The sequence below is a fragment of the Amphiura filiformis genome, chromosome 9 (genome assembly GCF_039555335.1).
Source record: "Amphiura filiformis chromosome 9, Afil_fr2py, whole genome shotgun sequence".
NCBI classification, from domain to species: Eukaryota; Metazoa; Echinodermata; class Ophiuroidea; order Amphilepidida; family Amphiuridae; genus Amphiura; species Amphiura filiformis.
In genome coordinates, this window is record NC_092636.1 from 57,278,399 (window position 1) to 57,291,433 (window position 13,035).

The 13,035-nt window shown below is 37.7% G+C and overlaps 1 protein-coding gene across 1 annotated transcript in view; it reads right to left on the reverse strand.

The window, feature by feature from the left end:
- Nucleotides 1-13,035, reverse strand: part of LOC140160171 (gamma-aminobutyric acid type B receptor subunit 2-like) — a 55,634-nt gene that overhangs the window by 27,192 nt on the left and 15,407 nt on the right. The window contains exons 3-7 of the mRNA XM_072183447.1: nt 12,786-12,959; nt 11,764-12,066; nt 7,086-7,187; nt 5,356-5,470; nt 1,728-1,873 (exon numbers count right to left, since the gene is read on the reverse strand). Coding sequence (XP_072039548.1) covers nt 1,728-1,873; nt 5,356-5,470; nt 7,086-7,187; nt 11,764-12,066; nt 12,786-12,959 — 840 coding nt within the window. The remainder of the gene's footprint in view (nt 1-1,727; nt 1,874-5,355; nt 5,471-7,085; nt 7,188-11,763; nt 12,067-12,785; nt 12,960-13,035) is intronic.

The window sequence follows — 13,035 nt, forward strand, 5'->3', positions numbered from 1 at the left end:
CGATCTTTGATTGGTTAACACAGGTTAATCAGCGCGTAAAAGGAAGACCGATCTATCTTGTGCTGATCGGAGAAAAGGAATAGCAGCAAATGGCGAAAAATGCCGTACTTTTACAAGGCAAAAAGCAGCTTTTCTAGGCATTGTGGACATGGTGCCTTCGGTTAAGAAAGTTTCCTACTATAAAGACCTAACTTTTGAGATGGTTTGCATGTCGAAAGGTGCAAAATTAACAATAAGGCGCCCGGTTATAAATCCGCGTTCAGCAAGTCATCATTACGACACTTTGTAAACAAACCGTGCTCGAATTTGATTGACAGATGACGTCAGACGCGATAAGTTCTTTTTATCTGTGTCTTTAATTATAGGACCACGGTGACCCCTGACTATGACCTCACAATATGTGTATAGCGTTATTGTGCCTATGCAGCCTCACACGTGCTATTAGACCAATCGGTTAGTAAACCAAATGCTTGTTAGACTAAATTTTTTGTAGACCAAATGGGTAGACCAAATGGCTATTAGATTTATTGGTCATAGACCAAATGGATAATAGATTAAATGATGAATAGACTAAATGGTTTTAGATTCATTGGTTAATAGACTAATGATTATCGGACTAAATGGTTATCGGACCAAATGGTTACAGGACCAAATTATTATTGGACGTAGTGGATATACACCAGGCACAAAAAGAAACTCGTCAGTTATATTCATCCTTGCTGTTCAATAACTTGATAATTTTGGATTATTCTGAAACAAACATTTTGTTAATTGGACTTTCTTTCTCATTTGACACCCTGTTCGTGAACATTGAGCAAGAATTGACCAAGATATGCGCCTCCAAACTCTCAAACCCCAAAATGAAAAGTTGCAATTTTAACGATTCAATTTTGCCTGTTACACTGTGTGCTTTATTGATTGGCCCGTGGTGCTTGTGTGCAATACAACGATGCGTTCCCATTGAAAATCGTTGAAAATGCCACTTTTGATTTTGGGGTTTGAGGCTTTGGAGGCGCATATCTTGGTCAATTCTTGTTCGTTTTTCACGAACAGGGTGTCAAATGAGAAAGCAAAGTCAAATTAACAAAATGTATATTTCAGAATAATCCAAAGTTATCAAGTTATTGAACAGGAAGGATGAATATAACTGACGAGTTTCTTTTTGTGCCTAGTGTAGACCTAATGGGTTTAGATGAAATGGATATGGACGAAATCGATATTAGACCAGATGGTATTAGACCAAATGGCAAACCCCCGTCGCTCACGTGTAACAATATGTTGTTTAACGTCTTAAACTGGGATACATAGCGTCATCATGCGGTATTAACGGGCGTATAAACGGGCAAATGTATCATTATGAGCAAGAAGCATAGAGGAACGAGATAAACAGAGAAAGTACCACCTGTCAAAGTCCCCGTGTATTGTATGCTACCAGTTTTCGCATATTCATGAGGCCCGATTGTTCGATCGTGCCGTGTCAAACAATCACGCCAGCGCTGCGTGGCTTCGCGTATACGCGATAGAGCGTTGCGTGCTTTCGCGATTACGCGATAGACCATGAAAATACGCGGTAATTGCGTAGCAGTCTCGCCTGGAGCATTTCATGGAACAATCGGCCCTCATTATCGGATGAGGCGTAGCCTTTGACTGGTGGTACGCGCTCTGTAGTCCTTTGTGGCAAGAAGTAAAAGGAACATCACAACGCCTCAAATACTCGTTGTACCTACCATGTTGGACACGCGTGTGGTAGAGTCTCCGCCAGCCAAAGCAAGCAGTTCTGCAGCCAGGTATCCCTCAACTACTTTATCTAGCTCTGTGATGCTGCAATTCACTTTGTCATTATCTGCATGCCACCACTTTTGAGGGAACCAACCTTAACGGGAAAATAATGTAAATAGAAAATATTGTCAATTAGCATATTAATCCTCCTGTCTTCCTTTGTAACATTGACCCCGGGTTTCCAACGTCAGCGATCCCATTTGTGTATACATCACTCTGGCGTATAACTTACTAGGGGAAAGTAAAATTTTTTTAATGTATTTGGTCGCATACCTGAAATGACCCATCCCATCCTTGTCCTTTGACCCCGATTCTGTGAGCACCCACGGACACTGGTTATATGACATTACTGTGCTATAAATTTGGGGATGACGTATTTTGAGGGATAAATCAATGGCCTTGCTTGACATATTTTGATCTTAGGTTGATTATACTTGTGACCAACGTTGGTCAAAATCAACTGAAGGAGCTTGGCAAAAATATATGAAATTTGATGACGTAATCATTATGTTTTTCTAATGGTGTGGATGTTATTTCTGGAAATAATGTAGTTTTGATAAGGAAATGGAATTGAATAGCAAAATAAATTTTTTTGCCCTCATATATTAAAACCGCTGGACGACCTTTATGTGGTATTATTAACATCGATACCTCTTACACTGTCCTTAGTACTCCTACTGCTTTCCCCGGCATTCTAAGGGGCTGTGCAATAATTATGAGCCCTGGGGAGGGTAAAATGGGGGAAGAAATTTTTGGCGAGCCGAAAGGGGGGAGGGCAAGCAATTTTTGGCCAGCCAAGAGGGAGGGGGGCTATCGATTGTTGGCACACATTCATTGGGCGCCTTTTAAATAAATCGCTCTAAAAAGGCTTAGGAAAACAGTACTGAAACGCTTTAATATGCAAATTTTCCTGCTTGCTGCGCTCGCAACAGATATCTAGACCATTTAAGGTTTGCAAATTAGGATCCAAAAATTTTGGCATGTGTGGAAAGGGGGGGGGCAAGCGATTTTTGGCAGGCCGGTGGGGGGGGCAAGCGATTTTTGGTGAACGTTCGGAAATTTTACCGGGGGGCTCATAATTATTGCACAGCCCCTAAATATTTCCCTTGGTATCCTGACTCAGTCCATGGTACTCCTAACACCGTCGACGGTATTCCTAATTCTGTCTAGCTACCAAGCACCCCTTTTCAGTATTCCTTACATAACGACAAACAGGGCGTCTCCCAAAAAAGAGGCATCTCATTGGGCACTCTTTTTCTCCTATTTTAGAAAAGTTGATCAAGTATATGTTGGTATGTAAAGAAGCCTTTACCCGTAAGCTTTAATAAACCGAAACAATTATTTCAATCGGTTCATAACTTTTGACGATATGCCCTTTTAAAGAAATGTATCCGTTTTTCACTCTGTCCACGGAGGCGGTTTGGCTACTTCAAAGATTAAAAAGTGCATATACCATGCATGAATATAAAACATTCCTCGATGATAACTTTATAAAACACTTTATTTTAGGGAATGGGCTTTACCGGTGGCCTTATGGATTTTGTTAAGTGTCATTAATTTGGGCGAAATTGATGTGGGATGACTTATTCCTTATGTTTTTCTTGGTTATTTTATGCCTTTTTGTTTTCTTATGTTTCTTACTTTCTTACTTTATTGTTTCTTGCTTTCTTTTTATTGACAACACAGGTCATTTCTCTTTTTGGAATCAAAGGTAGCCCTGAAAAGGGCTGTTTAGTTTGTCTTTGGTTCTTTTTGAAGTGAGTTTACTGTGCTGCTCTGCCCTTTACCTGGTTGCCTCCTTGACGAATACAGGTTTCAGACCTAGTCCTCATTGCATCAATTGCGTTGCGTACCAACCTTGTGCGCCGGATACTTGTGAATATAGCAGTAATACAAAGATCTTGGATTTTCCCACAAATCAAATGGTGTGAGGTCTGGTGATCTTGCAGGCCACTCCACAGCATGACCCATCCTAACCACTCTGTTTGCTATCCGTGGACAGAGTGAAAAACGGGTACTTGTCTTTAAAAGGGCATATCTTCAAAAGTTGTTGACCGATTGAAATAATTATTTTGGTTTATTAAAGCTAACAATTAAAGGTTTCTTTACATACCAAAATATATTTGATCGACTTTTCAAAAATAGGCGAAAAAGAGGGCGCAATGAGAGCCCTCTTTTTTGGGGACACCCTGTATTAGCATGCCTCGTTCGGATCTTACGCACAACAGCAATACACTGCAGTCAATCGTATAATCGTAACCTCTGTATAGACGAATCCCATTTCACGCATTCCTAAACCTCAATGGCAGTCATAGCTGGGTCCCCGTAGTGTATATCCCACATAGAATATGAAATGATGTACCCTTGGCGGGGAATTTAAACTGCATTTCATCGCCCGTGTTACACGTAGACAATAGAATGATGAAAGTTTACAACACAATACAACATAACATCGATTTTTAAGCGGCTTTAATATAATCCACCCAATTGGGCAGTCACAACACTAGTTTGTTGCGCCGGGGGCCCAGTCATGGGCGACTACATTCTGACCATCACTTTGCTCGTGGGATTCGCCTATACATCTTGCATGTTGGAAGAGAGCTGGATGTTGATGTGCGACTTTTGAATTTTTGGGAAAAGGTTTAAACACATTATTGTTCAGTTCGACAAAAAAAACCCAAAACAGTTTGCCACTATATTTTTTTAAGTATGCACAGTTGTTATTAAGTTAGCAAGAAAATGAGTAAAATACTAGTATTGCAAGTTTGCAAACAAAATGTATATAGTTTGCAAAAAAAGTCAGCTACTAGATCTTGACATTCTTTGGCCAAATATAGCTCATACTCTGGTCATTGGCTGCACCAGGGAAATGGAAACACAATGAAATCAGAAAATTTGGCATTTTTTGGGCCCAAATTTTCGATGGGTTTTGGTTATGATGGGGGGGGGGGGGTAATTGGGGATTGAAAGCTATGGGGCGGATTTCCTCCATGTACAACTGACAGGTACATAAACATATCAAAACAGTAACTAACCCCCTCTTAAATAATGGAAGCAGAATTTATTTCATTTGTAGCAATTGTCTAAATATTGACGTCACAGCGTACATTTAAATCAATGTAACCCAAGATTTGAAAGTTGCAGTAAATTCTATTGATTTGTATTCAATATAATGGAAGCAAATCAGTGTAATGATATCTGAGTGTTTTTGTATTGTTGTAAGTGCAACTTTCAAATCTGGACCTCACTACATTAAATTGACCGGTGTTTTATTGTTTTCTGGACTATCGTATCAAATGAGGTGTCAAAATGCGCAGAAATAAAATTCTCTTTCCAACTTATTTTACAGATTTGCAATACAATAGCCCGTTTGTGAATAATGGCCATTATTTAAATGGGGTTAGTTTTTTTGTTGAGATATTTAGTATAATTATGTATAAAGTGCTTGCGTAAATGAAATGATGATATACATTTAATGAGAAGATAAATATATGCATCTGATTACTTTCTATCGAAGTATAGATAAATGAAGCTCTGTTTGTTTTTATTGATATAGGAGGTGTAAGTTAAATTTACCTGGCAATATCCACACGTATTTTCTTCCATATAATCCTTCCTTGTAGGCAGCACACATGACCTTGATTGCGTCCTGTTCCCAGAAGTTCCCAATAATTATCCGGGCATTTTGCCGCTAAATAAAATGGAATAGGCCAAAGTTGTTATGAATTCCGTAATGAATAATTATTTAATTATTATTTCGTTTCATTTTATTTCATTTTATTTGGCAGAACATTTATTAATTAGAAGGCTACATAAGTTAAAGCATCAAGTGATATACAACGGATGAACAATAATTCCCTATAATCTCCTACATTATGTATCTCCACTCAGGTTTGACTCAATAACATTCATTTAGAGAAGAGCACCCAAGAAATAAGAATAAATATTATCTACAAAATGAAACAAAAACAAATCTGATTATTGATATGGTGGAAGAGGTCATAGAATAGGAACTGTTGCAGGAAAACATTTCATTTATTGCTACTTGGTTTTTACATCTTATTTGTGTGTTTGGTAGGTGAGGAAGCAAACATGAAATACGTATATTGCATAATGCATATCGGTAGAACAATAATAATTGACTTGAAAATAACTAGAATAATATGAATTGAAGTGAAATATAGAAAAAAATTACAACAAAACCAAGTATGTTGAAGGTTCTACAAAATAAAAAAGGTTCTACAAAATAAACACCACTCAAAAAGAAAGTTGGCACTTCTTTGAGTGGTCATTATAATATTATTCTTAACATGCTTGATTAAGAACATTAGAATTGGTATAAACATAAATTCGTGGCTGCAGTTTGAGATCTCACTATGTATAAAGATTTTTTGTGAAAATTGGTGCCATTTGAAAAAATGGAAAATTCAATCGAAGTATAAAATTGGTTAGCCTGAGATTTTTTTTACTCGTCTGAAGTGAGTGGCTGTCAACGTGTGTCATCAATAGGTAACATTTTTAGTTCTATTTTAGTTAAACAGCACTGACTGTGGACGTTTCAAAATCTATCAGATTTCTTTTTCAACACTGCTGTTGGGACGACCTTCTATTTTCCACTAGTTGCTGAGCAACGCGGTTTCCAGTTGGTTTCATCTTCAAAAGATCGTCAAATACGTGTGTGAGATTATATTGCCCTTCGTCTCTGTTCATTGTGGTACCTTGTTGCCCGATTTTCACTTCCTCTTTAATCCAACGTTTATCAAAACCTTCTCAACGTTAACTCAAAAGCTGCTCAATTCGCAATTAACAAAACGGCGATCTTGGGCCATGTTTTAGAAAATACCTTATCATAGACTTGGATGAGGCTAAGATTCTAGGCAAAGAGGCAGACAAATATAGACGTTGGATCAAGGTGAGATTGAAAATCACGCACCATATAAAGAACGTATTTAATGATTTTTTGACAAAGAAACCAACAAGCAATCGTGTTGCTAAGCAACTATTGGTGAGCAGAAGGTCGTCACAATAGTGTTGAGACAGAAATCTAATAGATTTTCATAAGATCGTTAACATGGGGACGATTCAGAAATCCTGTTGGAATGAGGCATCAAACTGTAGCTAACAAAATTGTCATTTAAATATTACTGTCCTTAATCAAGATGATGATTTACTTTTTTGCGATGTTTATAACAATGATAACAGCTGTTAAAAAACAACAGCAGCAGTTAGTGAGGAATAACAATAACAATAACAATAACAATAATAACAACAACAAAAGTGAAAAAGTGAAACTCAAATAAAGTCACCTTTATATTTGCTATATGAATTGTGGGGTCATTTTCAAACGACTCAGACACGACAACATCAATGCCGTTGGCTTTTGCCTGTAGACGAAAATCCAGAGTAGCCTGCATAAAAAGGGAAAGGATAAAGGGTTTACTTATATATTAGCCAATATAGCACATCCAAGTCAGCCATGCTAATGTGCCTTTTAAACATACTACACAACTACTACTAAAATCTAGTGACCAATGCACCCGAAAGTGTAAATTCTGGGGGAATGTTCACTGGGTTTAGCAGTTTTCTGGATATAGCCAGGGTATGATATTGTATGGTTTTTGGATTGCCATGGTCTAAAGGCCCCTAGAGTTGGGCTAACCCAACTGAAATGCACAAAATGTTTCAGATGCTGACTTTACAATTGAAGCTTGCAGAGATGCCAATCAAGCTCCGACGTTAATTAAATCAAAATAACAAATACACAATGAAATTACTATCGTGACGGTCCGAGACAAAATGAGAAGAGGTTTGCTTCTTACAATTAAAGGATGGACGGATGGTATCCTGATTGCCAATATCATTATTTGCCATACAACCTCATTCAAAAAGCGTTGACTCAGATTTGCGATTTTTTTTGTGAAATTCATTAATGAACAGTAAAAATTATAATAGGGTTTACATCTATTAGACTTCTATTAATTTTTAGAAAGATCTCACCATCAGCTCTCAAAAGACCTTTTTTACTTTGAACAATGCTATCCAAATCGGCACCTAATTGAACAAAGGTATCCATTTTTTACACATGTCTCCACACAACAAAATATTTTAGTAAAAGGTGAACAGAACAGCAAATTGCATGAACTGAACTCAATGTTTTTTTAATGTTGAGTAAAAATTTAATCAATTGAGTTTTGTTGCTCTGCTCCCTTTTTACTCATTATTATGTTTTGATAAATCCAAGTGTGTAAAAATACTGGATCCAAAACATAATAATGATAATATTGGATTCTTAACACCCACAATATATTATGAGTTTTAACATATTGGACTCGACTACTTTTAAGACTCATAGCGCATCCAATGAATATGGACTCAGTCGATCCAATTTTATATCAACATTGATTTTTTTACTATTTCTTTAAATTTCGAGTGCCTCTACTCATTCAAAATACACACTATATTTATTATTAACATATCTCGTGTACAATATGAAAATGGCAGATAAAGATCGGCACATGGCAAAAAATATTAAATAGATTCTATCAATAATTGTAAAGGTAACAATAACATGCCAAGTTTGTAATTAAAGTGATTAACGAATGCTATACTGAATACTTTTTATACGTAGAAATGTTAATGTAACAGGATTAACTACCATAGCAATAGAGGCCGTCAGCCTTTCGCCATCTTGTGGGTACAAATGATACAAGTGATTTTGCTGTTCACGCATGGAGATCGAACGACCATCGCAGCGTGTACCCACAAGATGGCGGCATATGACGTCACGCTGACGGCCTCTATAGGTTTATACAGTTTTGTATTTCTGCCCTGCACTACGAACAGGTTTCACTCATCACCTGTGTATGTTTGCAAACATAGATTGAAATAGATATAGCTGTGGTCTAACACCACAAACACAGCTGTGATGTGATCCCTTAATGATCTTTGACCCCAAAATTTATGAAAATCACATAGATATTGGCTAATGTCAATGCATGTATGCACGTTGCATCACTCTGCCATGTTATTTTGAGGGACATTTTGAAAAGTTTTTCGTCTCGGACCGGAAGTGACACCTTAATGACCTATGAACCCAAATAAAATACACTACATGTACAGGGTGGTCCCCACAAAAACAGGTGGTATGCGCCGTGCATTCTCTAAATTCAGTAAATGTCCATCGTCAACCGTGTAATTGAATGGGATTATTTTGAAATTTGACAATTAACAAATAGGTATATGTTAATAAATAACATAAATACAAGCTAAAACCGTTGGGGTTTGATAATGAACCCCACAAAACTAACCGAATATATGGAAAATGCCATACGGCCGAGCGGTTTTGCCAGCTCTCTCCGACCATCATGCCACTCGCCGCCTGCCCCCCAAAAAAGAACCCTTATTGCGCCCTCTTTTTCTCCTATTTGTGACAAATTGACCAAATTATATTTTGATATGTGCAGAAACCTTTAAATGTTAGCTTTAATAACCCAGAACAATTATTTCAATCGGCTCACAACTTTAGCAGATATGCCCTTTTAAAGAAATGTACCCGTTTTCACTCTGTCCACGGATGAGGTTTGGCTACATCAACGAATAACATGAAACACACGGTTAATGACATGGAACGATAAAAACGTAAGGTTTAGGAACGCATTCACTAGTGTGATAAACCACCAGCTGCTTCCAAGATCTTCATAATCGTGTTACTGCTGCATTCGCAAGTATCCGGCTCACAAGTATGTTACGCAACGCAATTAATGCAATGAGGACCAGGGCTGAAACGTGTATACGTCAAGGAGGCAACCAGGTAGATGACAGAGCAGCACAGTAAACTCATTTCAGAAGAACCGAAGACAAACCAAACAGCCCTTTTCAGGACTTCCTTTTATCCCATAAAGAAATACGACGAAAGTAAGAAAGTAAGAAACATAATAAAACAAAAAGACATAAATAACCAAGAAAATAGTAATTATACAGGTATAGCAAAAGGAAGTGCCACCCCACATCCATTTTGCCCACATGACACTTCACAAAATCCATCGCCCATAAGCCCACCGGTAAAGCCCATTCCCTAAAGTTATTATTTTATAAAGTTATCATTAAGGGATGTTTGATATTCATGCATGTTACTCCTTTTCAATCTTTGAAGTAGCCAAACGACATCATGTGTTGGGAAAGTCTTCCACCAGTTTGTGAAGTGTCAGTCTATCAGGATCTCTTCCTACATGCTGCAAAATAAAAAGAACACTCATTTGTCATGAATGAACTTCTTGCACATGCAAGCAATAATAAAAGACAATACATGTCACAATTTTTGATCTAGCCGATGCATTCCGTTTCACATACTGACGTATAACGTTGGACTCGTTTTTTACCGATTTTAAAGTTAAAAATTTTCAGTAAAAATAGTACAAGAAGGTGCTTTAAACACTACAGTAAATTGGAAATTAGTGCAAAAACACAACAACACAACCTTATAATAAATCGGCATTTTTCAAACTCACCCGACGGTATGAATTTTGATTGCTGTGTTAATAAAGATTGATTGAACAAACATGAATACATTTTCATTGTGTAATGACCAAAACCCCTAACGTTTTTATTATTGGTAGAATGTATAACAATAGGTCCTTTACACTATCAAAAAAAATATTTTCTCTTATGAAGGTCAAAACCTTTTCACAGAATGTCAATCCATTTATAGTAAGAATAATAAAACTTGATTTTCAATATTTGACTTTTCAAGTATACTCATAAATGGACTTAATGAATATTTTCTTAACTTTCATTAAAATATTACGTTACAAAATGTTCTTTAAGAATCCAAACAGCAATTAAAACATCCGTCTTATCGGGAGCGCATCAAACGAAAAGTCTCAATATTAGTTTATAAATGATAATTTGCTGTTCCATGTTGCCATGGTGTCTATGAAAAAACTCTACTGCCATAGGTTGTTGACTTCGATCGGGTAAGTACTTGTTGGTTCAAGTAATATTAATTGGTTCATAAGTTAAAATCAAATAAATCTTATGCACAGCTTTTGTATTGTGTAAGTATTATACAAGGTTATTAACAAACGTCTTATCTTATTCCACCTCAAGATGCATACATTGCCTAAATGAGGACGTTATCGCGAATTACCCTTAAACGCGATCTAGTCAATATCTGGCAAATTTCACAAACATTTGTGTGTCTGTTGAACCATCCGATATTTTCGTCTCATATAAAACACAGGGAGCTCAAATTGGGACTAAACTATTTATCCTGAGAAAACAGTTGGACAATCACATCCTGAGAACATTGTTATGGAGATTATCCAAAGCTACAATATGATGCTTACTGAACGTTTAAAGAGAGATGATCTTTTAAAGAGAATTACCAAGGTTTCATCACTACTTTCAACATCGAAAACAATTTGAGCCTTTCCCGAATTCAAATCCACCACCCGTAACCGTCTTCCTAACGAGTCATATTTTGTAACACGGACTACGAAACTCTATAAACGTCATAATACTGTTATAAACACTTCTTCTTTTTATTCCAATAAGTCATTTAAGAGTTTTCACTCCCGAGTATAGTCGTACTGTGTGCGGTGCAAAGGGTGCGAGCGGAAACACGGATTCGCTGAGTGCAGATGAAGTGGTGCTGATGTGCGAGTAAAAAGTCCTCTTCCAGTCTAACGAAGCGACAGTGGACTCAGCTGGCTTCGGAAGGTCTCCAAAGACAGGGCAGATACGACTGAAGCTGGTAGTGTGTTACACAGGCAAACGACGCTCGGGAAGAACGAGAACTGGTAGGACTGGATCCTGCAGTGTTGTTGTCTAAATTGCAGGTGGTGGCCTCTGGTTGTGTTAGTAGCTGGAATGAAGTAGGGTGGACCACCTGGAATGGCGACTAGGCCGTGAACAATCCGGTATAAATAACATAGTGACTTTGTTATATGCTCGGCGTTCATTTAACGACTGCCATTGGAGATTTACAAGCATCTGGGTCACACTGTGTCTAGGATGGTAGTCGGACTCAACGAATCTAGCAGCATGTCTTTGCACCATGTCTAATTGAGAAACCATGTCCTTGGTGTGAGGATCCCATACGGAGGAGGCAAACTCAAGCGTTGGTCGAACATACGTCTTGTAAGCCTGTTCATTTACTTTGGGTGGGAATTTCCGTAGGTTCCTGCGTAGAAAGCCCAGGGTGCTATTTGACTTCTTGCTGATGTTATTCGTGACTCTGAATCGTGACTCCAAGATACTTTGCTTCATCGACGATGCGTAGTAAAGACCCTTGGATGTTATATATGGCATTGATGAAACATCTCATCACATAAAGTAATTACCCACCTTCATGTATCAAAGTTTACAAATGAACTATTAAAAGTAACCCAGTTTTATTAAAATGCCTTAGCTGAAAATGTTTTGCTATAGTGACCCTTTGAATGAAAAGATTCAAATATAGAATGTACCTAAACCGATTTTTGTTGCTCGAGTGCCTTCGTCACTCGCAACCACGTGTCATCTTTGACCAGTCATGTAGAAAATGTAACGGTACACTGACTTGAGTGTCTTATTAGTGCAACCTTTGATCCTGCATTGTTTTTCAGTCGAGGCGTCACAATGGACAAAAACTTTGATCTATACAGACACATGAGGTATCCAGTGACGTAGCTAGGGGTTGTGGCGCCCGGGGCAAGGGTACAGAATATTTCCCCAAACTTAAATATTTCTTGCCGACATAAAACACGTTTTTGACACCTGTGACCCCTACGTGACCCGTGACATGTAGGTCAGTGCAAATGTAAAGGTAGACAGAAGAAAGAAAGAAGATGAATGTGTAAGAAAAAAGACACAGCCATGATTAAACGTCACGGCTGTGTAATTTTTGGAATAAGCTTTTTATGTATCTACTTACAATGTCATAAAAGGAGGATGCTAGGATCACGTGACCCGTGATTTAAACCTAAAATGCGTCCACAATTCAATATTTTCAAATTTGTCAGATTTACCACATTATAGTAGGCTGCGTCGTCTGGGTTAATTGTTGCTACTCTCTTCCATCCAAAGTATTTGATGATTTCAACCATGACTAGATTCTGAGAAACGGCCCCTGGTGCCATGCGAAAGAAAAGAGGATACAAACTTCGATCTGATAATGATGGATGATATGCGCTGAAGGAAAGCTGTAAAAAAGAATTTGAAACAATGTTATTATTTATTTGGCAGTATACGATGCAGCATTTAGCGTGAACATCAAGA